Source organism: Haemaphysalis longicornis, unplaced genomic scaffold (assembly GCF_048455015.1).
Source record: "Haemaphysalis longicornis isolate Haplotype H1 unplaced genomic scaffold, Haemaphysalis longicornis Haplotype H1 scaffold_3, whole genome shotgun sequence".
In the NCBI taxonomy this organism is placed as follows: domain Eukaryota; kingdom Metazoa; phylum Arthropoda; class Arachnida; order Ixodida; family Ixodidae; genus Haemaphysalis; species Haemaphysalis longicornis.
The window spans coordinates 34,572,761-34,589,779 of record NW_027526335.1 but is presented as its reverse complement, the minus strand read 5'-3'; the positions used below and the strand labels follow the sequence as shown (position 1 = coordinate 34,589,779).

The following is a 17,019-nucleotide window of genomic DNA, read 5'->3' as shown; positions in this document are numbered from 1 at the left end:
AAACTCAATCGTGCAAATTGCCAGCCTGATGCTCTGTACAAATGTCTCAACTTTAATTTATTACTATCATACTATTTCTACCATCAGCAAACTGCAGCTAAAAAAAAAAAAGACACGTTACACCATTCACAACAAGTGTGGTGTGCTTCACATAAAAGTCCTAGCATTGGCACCAAGGCCTAATGACGTCGGACCACTGGAGTTCAGGGATGACGAAGTGGTGGAAGGCCGTTGAGGGAAGAGGCACTTTTTGGCTTGGCGTCAGGGGAATTCTTGGATGGCCACGAGCCCTCCGAGAAGGTGAGGTTTTCCTTGTTGAACTCCAATGGCATCGACCCAATATCCCCGTCAAATCTGTTCTTGGTCACCTAAATGCAACATTGGAGGAATATGTCAAAAGGAGTGAAGGAAAGAGACTAACAGCAATACTGGCCCAAATGTGGCAATGCTGTAGTGTTTGAAGATGGAACTCTTGTTGCAAGGACAGAAGAGACTGCCAGCAATAGCACAAGCATTGTTTAGTGATGCAGCAAATCTAATGGGCTCATATCAGCATGGCCACACTGTTTCTCAAACAGTGGCCTCTATCAGCATCACTAATAAGTGCTTCTACTGGTAGTCTTATCACTGATGGTGTAAAACCTAATGATACAAATTGAGAAGCAGTCTGGGGGTTATAATATCTGTGAGCCAAATTAGTACATGAAATGGGGCTCAATCAAAACTGAAGAAATTTCGTGGATCATTCAGAGACAGACATGTGCTCTGTGTATCGAAATTCTGAGGAAAGTATCCTATGTGGGTATTTCAAATACCATGTTTACTCCTATAATGAATGCACTTTTTCCCTGTAAAGCCGAAGCAAAGTTATTATGCGGAGTAATCTTCGGGAAACTTTCTTGGAATGATCAATGAAAGCTGCAATGCAAAAAAAAAAAAAATAATAATAATAATAAAATAATAATAAATAAAAAAAAAAGCATGGGATAACCTACCTTTTGCAGTAAATATCCGTGTATACTATACTCGGTTACAACTCAAGAACGGCACCACCTCATGTAGTGTATCACTCCGCCAAAGCGCCGGACCCGTGACGTCAGTGCGCGCGCGTTTTGAAAGGGGTTTGCTATGAATGCGTGATATCGTCTGCTTATCTCACGCAGTTTGTTTGTTGTCACTGGAGTCGTTTATAAGCATATTAAGTCCAAAAAATCACGAGAACGGCTCACGCCATGTTCAAAATATTCCCAGTAACGCCCTACTTGCGCCGCGCAGAGAAACATCCGGCTACGGTGATAAGGCACACCGGCAACTTCCGGTGCCGTTCTTATGTTGTCACCGAGTATACTGGCAAGCAGACGGCATTTTTGTTACACTACACTCGTCTTGGGTTTTCAATACTTCACTCTTCAACCGCGTGAGCGAGTGATGTGGGAAAGCTACAGTAAGGCTGCTTTTTGGACTGTGGGGTATCGAAATTGGGAGGTGTCTTTCACATGGGAGAAAAAAAAAAAAAAAAAAAAAAAAGGTTGGCAACTAAAGTTGGGGGTGCATTCATTATGCGAATAAATATGGTTACACCCCGCATTTATGGTGGTGGTAACAGGCATTTATTTTATGCACAAGGTACAACTGTACCTTGTGCTCGAGGGTGGTAGTTACATCTTGCAGTCAGAACACACCCCGGAATTCCGCCCCGGGCCCACTTCACTGAGGTTGTGCCATTCACACATGCAGTTGCATGGATAAGAATTTGCGAGCAAACTACGCTCGGGTGCCTTGAATTTCAATGAGGCAGCAAGCGGATGCATCAGTATTCCCGGAAACGTGGCGTGTGCGTTCCATGTCCATTCTTGGCCAATACCCCTGACAGGTATGTTCTGCATATTGAGTAAATCTGGGAAAAAGCTAGTTTATGGAGTGGCATCTGATGAAATTACAGGAAGTGCTCCACTCACAACTGATGCTGCAAGGGCACTTAGCTTACAGATGCATTGCTAGGGTTAATGCTTGCGCTAGCTGGTTCGTGGTGCAAATGGGGCAGGAGACCAGCGCAAAATTTGATGAGAATTGAGATGAAGACGATGACGGCTGTGCTGCGGCTCATGGTGGTCATCTTCTTTGTCTAGTGCCGCGCCAAATTTCCCATTCCTTTCTCCTTCCGCAAAGCCGTAAGCAGGTGACGGCAGCCACTACAAACGACAGCGGGTGGGCTCACCTGCAGGCGCTTGCGGCCCTGCTGCGACTTGAGCCGCGTGTCCTGCAGAATGAGCACGTTGTCCGCCTCCTGGCTCGCTTTGGCCCCACCAAAGATGGAGCTGGTGCTCAGCTCCTCCGAGTCCCGCTCCTGCCACGCACATCAGTGTTCTGCTCAGCGTCACGAGCCAAATTATGCACACACATGCAAATGCAAAAGAACACAGTGCCTACCAAGCGCAAGATAATGGAATACCAAATTTAATACCCGTATAAAATGTACGCTGAGTGACGCTTTCAGACAAAGAAGTCAGCCTTGGTAAGGCCCGAAGTGAACATCACTGGGACCTTCCCAAGGCATCGTGGACGTGTCCGCACTGTTTGCACTACTGCCCGCTATGAGGGCTGAGTTTTTTATGTTCCATAATCTGCTCATTTTTACAAACAGCCATGGTTGAATTCTGCCCACTAATTTGGCGCAGACAAACGGTGACCAAGTTTTCAGATCATTCACGCATTGTTCTCTCCAGTAGAAATCTCCCTACAGCCCATTTGCTATGAGAAGCAGCTTTTGCACGTGCAACAACAAAGCTCATATACAAGTCCCGTAGTACCACTACAATGCTGATGTGCACATACGAACACGTACAACTTTGTAAGCCGCAAGTCGGAATTTTCCGAGCACTGACAACAGGCAAACTTAAAAAATCGTTAAGCTTTAAAAAAACGCACACGGCCTCGTGTGACATTTAGACAAGCTCCCCAAGCAGGGTTGTTCGTCCAGTAGCGTGCCCACCCACCTTGCGTGGGTGCATGACCAGCGTGACGTGGCAGTTGTGCTGGGTGGCGAAGCGGCGGAAGGCGGCGATCAGCAGGTCCTGCCTCCAGAAGCGGTCCACGTTGGAGCTGTCCACACCCACACCCATCATGAACTGCACATTGTCCACCACCACGTGCTGGATGTCGTGCACGTACACTGCGTGGGACATGGCCTGGGAGAGAAGACGCACAAAGCTGTTATCAGCAATCTTCCCATTGTATAATTTAAAATTTATAAAAAGAAAAGAGACAGCCGAACAAGGAAAAAACATTACTTTCATATGAAAGAGAAAACGTTCAGAGATGGTGCGCTGGTTATATATTTTGCCCAAGTTGGCTTCACTTTTACAGCACCCTTGGTGCATAAAACATTGCAATGTCCACTCCAGAGAAGAATTTCCTCGGGTACAATTAATTTCAAAGGACTGGCAGGAAGACGCCTTGGCTCGGATGCCAGTGTAGTGCTCTGAATGCAGCCACATCAGTAAACATGAAGCCTCGTCAAAGTGTATGTTATTATTATTAAACTGCTACTTATGCTGCTAGAACAATGTTTCTCAATCAATGAAAGAAAAGTTTATCACTAGGTAAATTGACTATGTAGCCGAGCGTAAGATACAGTATGTGGACTGGAAACACTCACATCCATGACGTTCTTGATGGACTCCTCCCCATGGAACGTCATGAAGTACAGCGGCAGGAGCTCGAACTTGTCTGCCCACGAGTCAAACTCCTCCATATTGTTCTCCAGGGAAACCCTGGAAGAGCACATTCAGCCACAGTGAGGGCCACAAATTCATCCACACAAGGCTGAGCAAAACAGAAACGCCAGGCGCATTCTCTTTTGCGTGTGTACACCACGTACTTTGAAAATTGGGTCAGCATGATCTTGGCTAGCCTCTCGTTCTGGATTTCAAAGCTTCCCCACAGCGTGTTCACCTGCATGGAGAAGGACAAGTGAGAAAAAATAAAAGGAACCGAGACGGAAGCAGTCAATGTATTGATATGTAGAGAGAGAGGGAGGGAAAGAAAGCGTTTTAATGAGTTCAAAAGTGAGAGTGGGACAGTAGTTTGGGAATCCGTAGTACACTGGACACTTTGGAAGAAATGGCACTTGAAGAAAATGTACCATCAGTATAGTAGTAGAGACAGAATGATTCCAACTTAGCGAAACTTCAGGCACAAATAAATGACGCCAGACAGTGCATGGGGGACAGACAGAGAGTGAACATACTACTCACCCCTTGCATGCAGAGGTCCAAGGAATACTCGCACATAAATGTGGTCTTGCCAGAGCCAGTGGGTCCTGTAAACACTGTCAGCTCCCCAGTTCGAAACCCTTTTAGAAGTTGCACAAGCCCTGGAAACCTGAAAAGGAGTGCTGTCAAAATTTGAATTGCAGGGGCAAATTATTAAGCTTCAGTTAGAAGTTCGGTGCATGCTCTTCAACAAAAACTGCTCAGGGTCCACTGAAGCGTTAACAAAAAAAAAACACCACCTTGTCATAACAGCTTTAAGCATATCTGCCAGGTTCAGCGGGATGGCATTAGGGAGGTCTGACCAAAGGGAAGGAGGGGGGGGGGGGGGAATGAGTACGAACACAATGAAATATTTTACATGAATTTTTAATTTATTTACAACAGAGCAGGTACCGAACTGTTTTGTCTAAACTATCAGATTTGCTGATGACGTTGCCTTGCTAAGTAACTCGGGGGACGAATTGCAAAGCATGCTTTCCGCACTGGGCGGACAGAGTAGAACCGTGGGCCTGAAAATAAATATGCAGAAAACTAAAGTAATGATCAATAACCTCGGGACAGCACAGCAGTTTGAGATAGGTGGCGAGGCAGTGGAAGTGGTAAGCGAATATATCTACTTAGGCCAAGTTGTGACCCCAGATCCCAACCATGAGGCAGAGATAATTAGAAGGATCAGAATGGGGTGGGGTGCATATGGCAGACATTCTCAGATAATGAATAGCAGCCTACCATTGTCGCTGAAGAAGAAAGTGTATGACAGCTGCATCTTACCGGTACTCACCTACGGGGCAGAAACTTAGAGGCTCACTAAGAGGGTTCAACTTAAATTGAGAACGACTCAGCGGGCAATGGAGCGGAAAATGATAGGTGTAACATTAAGGGACAAGAAGAGAGCGAAGTGGGTCAGGGAGCAAACTGGTGTTAAAGACATATTAGTAGAAATTAAGAAGAAGAAATGGACGTGGGCAGGGCATGTAATGCGAAGGCAAGATAACCGCTGGTCATTAAGGGTAACAGAGTGGATCCCTAGAGAAGGCAAGCGTTGCAGGGGGCGGCAGAAAGTTAGATGGGCAGATGAGATCAAGAAGTTTGTGGGGATAAATTGGCCACAGTTGGCACAGGACCGAGGTAATTGGAGAATAATGGGAGAGGCCTTTGCCCTGCAGTGGGCGCAGATAGGCTGGTGATGATGATGATGATGACCGCCGTGGAACCCCGATTAATAGTCCCCACGTTTTACGACAAACTGTGTTCTAAGATGGACAGGCACACTCCCGGCAAAGTCCCCGTATAAACAATGCACTAAGAACCTCGGTTATAAAACGCAATTTCATGCCTGACCCGCATTATCTGACCACTTGCGCGCAACTGATCGACGGACGAAACGAAAGCGCCAAGGGCCTGTTCTGCCCACTCAATCGGTTCTCTCCGACATTAGCTTTTCTTCTCCGTCTCATTTTTCAGCTCTCTTTTCTCCAGCAGTGGTCTGCTCCTCTGCACATTCGCATTCCCCATCTCCTCGCTGGCGTCTCTTCTTGTCTTGTAGTGGAGCGGTCGCAGGGGCGGTGTGCCGGTGTTCATCTCTCCCCCTCAGCAGTGAATTATCAATGATGCACGCTGACAGGCTTAGACCACCACATGTTTCTCATCATCACATGTGCCATGATTCGCGCTGGCTGGCAGGAATCGCGACAGTGGACTGAGGCACAATTTTTTTTTTTAAATACAGCATCTGGCACCTGCAGTGCATTATTGTTTTCACATTTATGTTTTTTTAGTAATTTGAGTTTCCAAGCCCAGTAAAGCATTAGTTTGTAGCTTACATTAATATATCTTGCGAATCTACCGTATAATGCGGAATATAGGTCGAGATTTTTTACAGAAAAATTTGCCGAAAAGTCACCCCTCGACCGCCTCGACCTATATTGCAGTCACTGACAGTTGTCACTGACCGGGCAGCTCATCGAGCCCATCCAAACCCCAAAGGCACCATCGCCACCACCATCAATCGGACGCGACGCCATCTTTGTTTTGTTGCTTGTCTCGCTGTCGGCGAATGTGTGTGTGCTATTTTCTTCTTGCGCAAAATGAGTTTAGGCACTTGGTGCCAGTTTGCAGCAGCATTTAAAAGAAAAGTTGGGGGTTTTCCAAGGCCAATGACGTGTCTACCTTGCGCCAGTTCGGTGTCACCAAAAGAAGTGTTGCTAGCGGTGTTAGCTGAAGGGGCAGCTCTCGGTATGCAACGCTCGGAAGGCCTCGTTTCATGGATGCTGCTCTGTGCACCTGTGCTGCTGTACAAAGGGGCAAATTTTGTCCGCTAGCGTCATGTGATGTCTCTACAAATGGATAGCCCAAGATGTTTGCTGACCGCCTGCACAGACTGGCTGTCGCTCCGGTCTGCACACAAGTGTCCCATGCTTTGCGCTCACTTCACAATGACATGGTCTTGCGAGTGTTTAAGAAGTGCTGCATAAGCAATTCCCTGGACTCCACCGAGGACGACCTGCTGTGTGGGCGACAGCGAGCCAGAAGCAGTCGTCCGACGATACTTCAGACAGTTTTAAATAGTACATCTGAGACGAAACAAGTTATAGTCTCAATAAAACAGTGGTTGGTACCTAATTTTTTTTTTTACATTTTTCGGCTACAAGGTAAGGGGGTCGACCTATATTCCGCCTCGACCTATATTCCGCATTATACGGTATTATGCGAAACTGCTTTTATACGCGCAATTCCTGTTGCTCGGATTTAACGACACCGGCATTTCACGACGGTTTTTCTCTTTCCCGAGAAAGTCGTATAATCGGGGTTCTACTACAACAACCTACAGCATTGGTCACTTGTTAAATAATCGATGGCGCTTTTCTGATGGAGGCGAAAAGCAAAAACGCCCGTGTGTACGAGATTTCGGCGCACGATAAAGATCCCCAGGTGGTCAAAATTCATCCGGAGCCCTCCACTACGGCACGCCTCATCGTCTGCGTTGCGTCGGCGCGTTAAAACCTACAATCAAATCAATCAAATGTTCGATGGGGCTGACGCTGCTTTTCTCAGAAAGTCCTGGGAATGCTGTCAAGGCTAACAATGTTCACCCCTGCGACACTTCATCAAAAGAATGTGACCGAGGGTTGTCGGGCATGGATGCTCGGAACTGGGTGAAATTTTTTCTGCTATGCTGAACTGCCTGTCGCATTCAGCAGTGCTGCGGTACTGGCCACATCAACTTCCGCGCATGATTGACTATGCTTCTAATCTCTTCACAGATACTAATGATGTCAACTGGTGTAGGATTGGACTGGATGGGTAGCTCCGGTGCAATGAGGTCAGACTTTGAGAACGACTAGGCAAAACATGGGCGTGTTTTCGGGAGATTTTTGTTCCGGTCATACAATCTTACAAAACCATCAAAATTTGGGAGTCCCCCGGGGAATTCCGGAAGGCTGGCAGGTATGCTTAAGTTCAGCTAGCTGGTGACAAAAAGTCATTGTGATAAGTGCCACTCACGCTGGTTTCTTTTCGTTACTTCATTGCTGGGCATGCAGAATGTTTTTTTACAATAGCTACTCTTTTTAACATATCAGTTGTCCACTTGCTTGTTAGACTACTGCAACAAAGTGTTTAAAGGAGCCATGAAGAGAAAACACAAGTTTGGTTCATTCGAAAGATTGCCTCGTTAGAACCATAACACCACTTATAACGCAAACTTCACTCAAATAAGCTCCATAATTAGGAAAAAAGGAAATGACCATGCGACCCACCAGCTCATTTTCCGCAACGAACCTATGATGTCACTCGAGAATGCTCTGCGATTGGCAGAGGCCGGCAAAAGCAAACGCATGTTAGGCAGGGCTTACAGTTTGCATAGCGAGATAAATGCCCGTGAAACATACTGCACATTCTTTTTATGACAAAGAACGGTGGAGTAAACGGTTGAAGTTCCGAACGAACACGCAAGCGTGTGCGCCAATGCATACGAAACTACCGCCGGCCGAGCTCGACATCTCGCCGTCGCGCAGACGAATTTTCGGGTTCGAGGCTCTTAGGGACCAACGAACCGTACCAGCACGCCCAGCCGCGACCTTGCTTGGTATCGTAATCCCTTCACAGGAGGTTGGCCGTCATATCGCCAACCAGCAAAGGTAAAAATAGAAACGAGGGGAGTAAGGAACAGCAAGCAGCGACGAGATAGTGACAGTCGTCGCAGTTTCGGAATGGTGTTGGCTTGCTGCTATTGTTAGCTAGGAGCTCGTTTCCAGTTTACAACCACTGAAAACTTCAGTTTGTTCGAGTACTTTACAAGGAAATTTCGTTGCTACGTTTTGAAATGCCCATGTAGTACAGGCAAATCGTCGAGGGAGTGCGACATCCCCGGTGAGGAGATCTCCATTCATGTGCTGCCCAACGACGAACCTCGGCGAAGCAAGTGGCTACGTTTTGTGAACTTTGCAAACGTAGGAGAAAGAGAGCTAAAGGAAGTACGAGTGTGCTCGCTTCATTTTCGAGGAAGTGATTACGGCAGGGACCCTTACGTTAGCTCACTCCTGGGACATGCTGGCGCTCGTCGCCGACTTCGTCAAATCGCCTTCAAAGCGCTCTGACCTTGGGGGAAAAAAATGCCGTAAACACCGCGCATTGACGCTCGTATCTTTCTGGTCGAAGCAGAGAGCTTGCGCGAACGGCTTTCCATACACGACACCGGCCAACTGGCATAAGCGATACTGCTACTGAAATTGAACTATTATTAACCGTAATAAAAATACGGCACATACGTACCAGTCTGTATTCGTCCGTCGCGACGGGGCTGACTAGGCAGCGGTGCCACCGGCAGGGCGTTCGTCTGTTGTGGCTATCGCGGAATGGTCGCTTTCACGTCCACCGCGTATCCCACAACTCTTGCCGCTCGTGCACTTAAAAGCATTGATCGTTCAAGTTGTGTGAGGTTGTTAAATGCAAGCCCGAGCTCCTCGGCGAGAGTTTTGTTCTCCGGATCAGGCGATTCCATGACTAGGGCTGCGGGTGCACTAGGTTTTACTAGTATTTTTAAAATGGCCGCCGTCTCGGTCGACTCCCGCGTGTGGGTGCTATATGGAGTCGCCTTACTAAGTATCTGTTTCATGGACCGGCTCGTATGACGCCATGGTTCACGTCACGGAATGTGCAATTTTAGCGGGAGATTTAAAATTTTGGCTTAAATTGCCTTATTTCTCAGTGAATAAAGCATGATTTGCTTCCGGGAAAGTGCTTGGGGTACTATGAAACACCTAATCTTTCGAATAAAACAAACTTTTGTTTTCTCTTCATGGCTCCTTTAACCTAGTAAACAAAAACGTCAAACTAGAATGTAAACAGTCTCCAGGCTCCTTCTAAAACAGCCTCTTGAACAGCCAAGCATGCTTCCAACACCCAACGGCCTACCTACTTGGCTGACCCTGACCCGCGACTGACCTCTGCCACCGCACACCCACGGACGTTTCCACATTCTGGAGAAGGTCGGCCACTGCAGCACGCAGGCTGTGGAAGGTGGTGATGGCTCGGTGGCTGACAGGCTGCCGTCTCTTGAGCACGTCGGGGAGCTGGCTGTGCGGCTTGGCTTGCAATGCCGCCAGCGGGTAGCCTTCCTTGGGCCTGGCAAGAAAAGCAAGTGTTGAGTGTGCTAGCTTCCACTTAAAAGAAGCATGATTTACATGCTGGGCGAAGGCCCTGCACCACAATACAGCACACATCATGAGAACTACTGGGGAAGCAATACCCTGGATATGCAGCTGGCAGAAAAAGTTTTCACTTGCTGTCCCACTGCTGCACCAACATAGCCGATTCGAAATTTCGGGCTCCCCTTTTCACCCTCAATGACTAGGTGATGTAATACGAGAAAGTATACAGTGGGATAAGGCTAAGCAAGCATAAAAGAAGCTGAAGTCAGTGGCCAGACGACCGTGACATGCCGTATCACAATTCGTACATTGACTATTGACCACACCCTCATACACAAATGAGAATGTAGTCAGAAAACCAAATGTGCATACCTGATGTAGTAGCACCTTTTTTCCCCCAGTTTTCTCGCAAAGACCTTGACAGACTCCCAGTCTTGAAGGCGGTTGCCAAACCAGAGGGTGATCTTGTCAAACTGCTCAAACAATGGAAGCACCTGCACAGTGGCCAGAGAGAGAGAGCAGCTAGGGAACAAGTTTAACCAGAAAGAAGCAGGCGAAACTGAAGTCCTAACTGAGATCCAAGGCTACAAATATCAGCAAGTGTCTGCAACTGTTTCAGGAATGTACAGCAACGTGCTTTTTGGCTACTTTTGACCCTGCTTGCATTATCAAACTTGCCAACCGAACACGGCAGCACTTCTGGGGCTCGATGGCATGCTTTCCTTGGGCAAAAACATGTGCAGCATTAAAAGCTGCAACACTAAGACAACCAAACCAAAAGCTGACGACCCTTGCTTCACGCCTTTATTCCAAGGTTGACAAATGCACTCATCTCAACCACTTTCTACTGCTGGACAATAAAGTAAACACTAAGCAACACACTCATTGCACATGCCTCGTTGTACACAGTGGTAGTTCTCAAATGGGGGCCCGCGAACCCAAGGGGTTCCACAAAGGCATGTCAGGGGTCCGCAAAGCCCTCCCCACAACTCTCTCGCCACGTTCTAATCTTTTTTTCTTCCCCAAGCCTTGCTGGCAATGTAAAAAGGTAGCTTTGCTGCACGACATACACGTTTGATTTCTCCGCACAGCACATTTTAACTTTGGCCCAAGCCTTGCTGGTAATGTAAAATGGTAGCTTTGCTGCACGACATACACGTTTGATTTCTCCGCACAGCACATTTTATCTTTGGCTTTTTGCACAGCGCAAGAGCTACGCAAGAAAGCCAGACACAGCTACAAGTGTGAATTGTTTGACAAAATGACACACATAAGCACAAAAGACATGCACACAAGACGGGCATTAATTAAGCGTGCGGACGACTGTAGCTGCAAGTGCAAATTGGTTGGCGCTAAAACACGGATCGATAGAGTTCATCAGGGGATCCCCCCATCACTTTTTAAACAGCAATGGGGTCCACGGCACACTCGTGGTTGAGAACCACCGGTGTAGAGGAACTTGTTAGTGCACATTTAATTGCACTGTTCAATGCCCTGTTTTTACAGTGGTTCTTTGGTGGCCGAGACTTTGATTGCAAAGTACGTCACGCTGGGGTGGGGTGGGGGGGCACCGCAAAGTTTCTTTACTTTGTTACATGCAAAAGCCATTGGCATTACCATTGTAGACGAAGAGGTAGGAAATAAAGGGGAAGCGGCGGCAGGGCGCAGCGCTGCCCTTCTGCCTCTGTCTTCTTTTCACCCGTCCTGTTTTAACATTTCACCAGGCGAAGACAGCGACCAAAACAGTCCCAAAGTCATTTCAGTCTAGCCTTCACAGAGCATCAAGGAAGTACCCAAGTACCCCTAGTACAAAGACAAAAGCTGTCGAAGGAGCCGTTCCAGAAGGTCTACAGGCTCCATACAGACAAGTGTGTCACACAGGAAAAGCTGGATAAGATGGCAACTATGACATTGGGCAAGCTTTTCTACGAGAGAAGACCTTGTGACGGAAACAAATGCGGATGATTGGTGCACATAAGGACAGGAGTTCTGGACATTTCTGCAGATAAGACCTACATCTTCCCAGGGGGATGTTGAAAATGGGATTCGTGGGATTGGGCCTGCATCTTTCTGGGGAGAAGAATGCAGAAAACGAGGATGAAGAAGTATTAAAGGGACCGTGCAACACTTTTCGTGCAGTACAAGTAAACCTGCGCGACATTTAGACTAGACTTCCAGGAACACCCGAACCAAATATTACACGTGCACGTGAAGCGGTAAGCGCGCAAATCGCCGTGAAAGACACGTAAAAACCAATCGTGCTCTCTTCAATTCTCCTCATTATGCACCCCTGGCATGGCCTCTGCGACGTCAATCGGGCCATGGCTATCCTGGCTGTCCTATTGGCTGTCGCTGGTGAACTTCGCGGTTAAATTCTGGCATTTCCTGTGACGATCGGCCGTCGTCGGCGCTGTGTATGAACCTCTTCTATGTCTGAACCTGTCCGCATGCTTTTGGCGTTTCTTTTGTTTTGAGTGCGCGCGGAGTTTGAGTGACGAACTAAATATTCCACTTTCAACGAGCCCCCTCGACAACAAACGTTTATTGCTCCAAAAACGCCCTACCATCCTGAGCGCTTGCTTGCGAGCAGGCCACCATGCCTGCTTTTTTGTGGCACCAGACCGGAAATAGGCCCGTCCACGTTGCGGGGAAAAGGACGAAACTCTCCGGCCAGTGACATATCGAAGGCCGCCGAACAGAACGCCGCGCGCCGCCTCCCTTTCCGGGAGAGTCTCCGGGAGAGAGCGCGCAGCTTTCGTCACGTTGTCCGTGGTTGAGTTGAGAGGGAACGTTAATGCGCGATTTTTCATCGAGCGTAGTTTCGGTGATAGTGAACGGATTTTCATAATTCTTGCGGGAAGAGATTGCTGGGACAATAGACTTTACCCCAAAATACATTCCGAGTAGTCGTTGGTAAGTGTTGCAGGGTCCCTTTAAAGAAGAAAGAAGTAGCAGCAGTTCGGAATGGTGGCCTTATGTCTCTGTCTCATATTTGTATGATCAGGTGCAAAGGGACAGACAACCGATTTTTGTGGAGTGCATGCCCTCCAGCTCATAAGAAAACCAACGTTTTATATACTGGGGTAACCGCAAGGAATTTCCGGATACCCGAATAAACAGGTGGAAATAATTTTAATTTGGCACTAAGCTTCCTCAACCCTGAAAGGTAACGTCATGCAGTGTCGAAACGTGACACTGCAGTACATGTCCAGGTCACGTGACGTGCAAACCTTGCACCAACTGAATTCACTTATTGAAAACCTTTTAGCACAAGTATTTGTATAAGTTTAGATTGTTCTCTTGTGTTTGCCATTTCAAAGAGCACCGCAAAGCCTTAATCGCATGTAACAAGCAGCTCAGTTTCGGTTTCGGAAACCTAGAATGGCTGTTGAACGTGAAAAAAGCTTTTTGCAATGCGTGATCGGAAAAAAGAAAAAAGAAAAGAAATGCATAAAAGAATAAGAAAGCCTGCAATTCATTATTTTGTAGCTGGAGAAAAGTTTTTCAATATCGCTTTTCATCTCGCGTACATACGAAAGTATGTTGCCGCGCTGCTCTATGTCATGGTTGCCAGCATTAGTTTTGGCAGAACATGCACGGCTCGTAGATCTAAAACTTTCTACTTAGAAAGCTCTAGAGTGCTATCAGAAATCCATTTCGGGTAAAGGTGTTGTAAGTGAAGTCCTTTCACATGGGATAGAGAACATATACTTGGCAAAAATCGGTTGTCTGTCCCTTTAACAAACATTGCATAACATGATGTGCCTATGCATAACTTACTGTGTGCAATTTAAAGCACAAATTAAGCTCCAATAGTGTATTCTCCCTGGCAACATGTTGCACTCACGATGCCTCTGCAGGACAACTGCAGCAGTAGTCATACACATGGGCACATGCCACTCAGAAACATCAGAAACAAACTAAACTGGACATTCCTACATGCTTCCTCAACATTTCTAAAAGCAGCCAGAGAACACACTGCAAGGTAAGAGCAGCCAATTAACTTGCCAACAAGCACTTAAGTTGCTCATTATTTCTGTCCCCCACCGCGCAGGATAGATGCCATATACAATGCAGCAATTTCCAAAAGCTGACGGTAAAGGCCGGAGAAAAAGAAGGATGTCAGGCAATGGGAAAAGACAAACCTCCAAGGGCAGGTTGGAGGTCCCAGACAGGAGTGATGCCACAGGTAAATTGGTCTCCTGAACCACGGCCAGAGCGTCCTTCTCGGATGCCGTCAGGATGAGCTCCTGATGGCGCCCTTTAATCCTATGCCAGCCAAACAGGCCCACGACCGTCGTCCTGGGCCAGCACCAAAGGGCACAAACGTGTGACACAGCTGTACACGAGCCTCACTGGCATAAATGCCAAAAGTGACACTGGCCTCAACTGCCAACAACAAAAACGTTTCTCCTCACTCAATTGATCACATCACTAGCAGCACCCAGCTTAGGTAGGCATCAAAAGCTGGTCAGCCCAAACAGCCGGTGAAGGCATAAAACAGCAAAAAAGACCTTACACAGACTACACCTTAGTGATGGTACATGCAAGCTTTGTGAATCACCCGACAGTCATCCAGTTGCTTATCTCAGCCACTTGTTATGGAACTGCCCTGCCCTGCAGGACCAGCAAACCCAGACCCATTCTCTACTGCCACGTCTACTAAGTCAGGCCATAAAAACTGCGGGAGTGGACCCATCCTGAAGGGTCTACAGAGAGCAAGAAGATGGTCCTTGACTCTCTTCCCTACAATATTTGAGAAGCCGACATACAGGACCACATTTAACTGAGACACCCCCCCGCCCTCCTTCAACTCCCCTCCCCCATATTTCCCTCTGGCGAACCGAGGTGAAGGCACGGATTGTAATTATGCTTAATAAATGCATATCAAGAACAAAATAAAAGAAATTTGAGTAAATAGTGACAAAATGTTCTCAATGTCCTTTTTTTTTCAAAATAAATTGACTGCTCTCATGTGCAAACAGGTCTATATCAGTTTATTGTCACAGATGTTGTAGTTGCCTCCATAAGTAGAACAATTCCTTTTCTCAAAATTTTTCTTTGCTCTAAGCCTACCACAGAGAGTCCACCCAGCTTCATTGGATGCCCTAGGGCACTTTTAATTAAAAGCTTCTTGTAATTACAGTAATAGAAAAAAGTGCAAACTACTCATGATTACAGTAACAAGAAACACTGATTTGCTTATAAATGGCTTTTGATCTCATCTTACCTGGGGAACACACTGCTCACTTCCTGGTCCTCAGTCAGCCCAATGGACTTGAGCGCAACCAACTTGTTGGTCGGCCCATATACGGGAAACAGAATACTGGATTGGTCCTCTGACAGCCGCACATCCATTGCCTTCATGGTCACCGGGTGGATCCTCTGTGCAAACAAACACACAAATTATCTACTTACGCCGCACCTGGTGCACAACTTCCTCAAGAATCTTCAAACGGCTCACAGCATGCATTGCTTGGGAAAGAAAGGAAGAAAGAAATAAAGAGAGAGAGAGAGAGAGAGAGAGAGAGAGAGAGAGAGAGAGAGAGAGAGAGAGAGAGAGAGAGAGAGAGAGAGAGACCTACCTGCAGTCCAAACCTGGCTATGATGTGCTGCAGCTGTGAAGACTCCGAGTCTCCCAGATGCGTGGATGACCTGTACCGAGACTCAAGCTCCCTCACTTCATCCTCATTGGGGAAAGCATGCGAACCAGTAACGAGCCTTCCCCTGGAAAGAACACGAAAGTGATGTGTTGGAAAATTGTTCTCTCACCGTGAATCGTCGCTGAAAGCCACTCAACGCTATATTTTGGTGACCTTAGGCAGAGTTCTCTGACATGCCCAACTCAGACGTTCGAATTAAACATCAGGACATCAGCAAAGCTGCGCAGAAACATTAAGAAACGCCTTGCCAAGCGAGCTTGTTCATGCTATGCTTGGCAGGCAGTGCTGCTGGCTTGCGAACACACGTTGTTTTTTTGTTTTTGTTTTTCTCTGTAACAATCAATAGCAAACTTTTTCTCACTCTGGCAGAAACCACATTGCTTCGTTGAAAGATATTCCTTCACTCCCACTTCTTCCTGTGTGTTCTCAAATTCTAGAAAAGCATCTTCGAACCTGGCTAGTGATTAGGTTGATTATTTTTCAGTCTAAGAGCACCAACAACTGCAAAGTGCCCGGTCATTGACCTAATTCTTATGCAATCCTGTGTATACTTAAGTTTGCAAAATGACAACGAAAATCTACCAAATTACAGCAGCCAGTTACAGTGCTTCATAAATGGCTACAACACAGGCGTTGGCAACCCTTGGCCACCAATTCGAACCTTCACAATACTTCGGGGAGTCCTGTTGCATATGTCTACAAAGACGACAAGTTGCCTTAGGTGCCTTTTGTTTGGAACTGTTCTAGAGGTTGTTGTGATGTGCCACAGTGTTACGTCACGACTTATTGGAAGTTTATGATGACCGTTGCAAATCCTGCAGTAACTGCCAGTATTTCTGGATGCAGCCATAAAACTCTTGTGATCATGAACGCACGATATGCTCGGCGCTGCGCCAGGCGAATGTGCACTGCTTTCTGTATCTTCCCCAAGGTCTGGTACACCCTTTGAATGAAACAAAGATAGCTTGGCATGTGCCAAGCCAGGGAGATATATACGATTGCCATACAGTTTGATTTCTGTTCCACCAACCTCAGTTCCATGGTTTTCTCCAGTGCGAAAAAGTCCTGGAGGTTCTGCCAGCTTGTCACCACCTGGCAGTTGTAGCACGTGAAAAGACCTGGATAGTGTACAAAGAGAAGGTAGCTGGACTAGTCTGAGGACACCTTTTGCGTATGAAACCCATCTTGGCAGCTTCTACCAGCAGGGGTGCTCAGAGCTAAACAAAGCCACCACGCTTGTCAGTTTAAGGAGCTACTTCATCCTATCATGTCGACACACAGAAAACAAGCTCACGGTGCATGCTGAAAGGTATTTAACAGGAAGCAATCTCAGCAGTGCCCCCTTTCACCCAAACTACAAGTTCTTGGCCAGAGAACACTGCAATGCATAAGCAACCTAGGGAGATGTACGATTTAGGTAAAGCAGGAAGG

At 47.0% G+C, this 17,019-nt stretch overlaps 1 protein-coding gene across 1 annotated transcript in view; it reads right to left on the bottom strand.

Annotated features, from left to right (window-relative positions):
• Positions 1 to 36: 36 nt before the first annotated feature.
• The window catches only part of Mtdna-helicase (mitochondrial DNA helicase), a 28,019-nt gene continuing 11,036 nt past the window's right edge, over positions 37 to 17,019 (bottom strand). Inside the window, exons 4-15 of the mRNA XM_077702844.1 lie at positions 16,619 to 16,706; positions 15,511 to 15,652; positions 15,156 to 15,310; positions 14,071 to 14,227; positions 10,298 to 10,419; positions 9,720 to 9,899; positions 4,257 to 4,383; positions 3,881 to 3,954; positions 3,659 to 3,773; positions 2,997 to 3,188; positions 2,219 to 2,347; positions 37 to 368 (exon numbers count right to left, since the gene is read on the bottom strand). Coding sequence (XP_077558970.1) covers positions 204 to 368; positions 2,219 to 2,347; positions 2,997 to 3,188; positions 3,659 to 3,773; positions 3,881 to 3,954; positions 4,257 to 4,383; positions 9,720 to 9,899; positions 10,298 to 10,419; positions 14,071 to 14,227; positions 15,156 to 15,310; positions 15,511 to 15,652; positions 16,619 to 16,706 — 1,646 coding nt within the window. The 3' untranslated portion in view covers positions 37 to 203. The remainder of the gene's footprint in view (positions 369 to 2,218; positions 2,348 to 2,996; positions 3,189 to 3,658; positions 3,774 to 3,880; positions 3,955 to 4,256; positions 4,384 to 9,719; positions 9,900 to 10,297; positions 10,420 to 14,070; positions 14,228 to 15,155; positions 15,311 to 15,510; positions 15,653 to 16,618; positions 16,707 to 17,019) is intronic.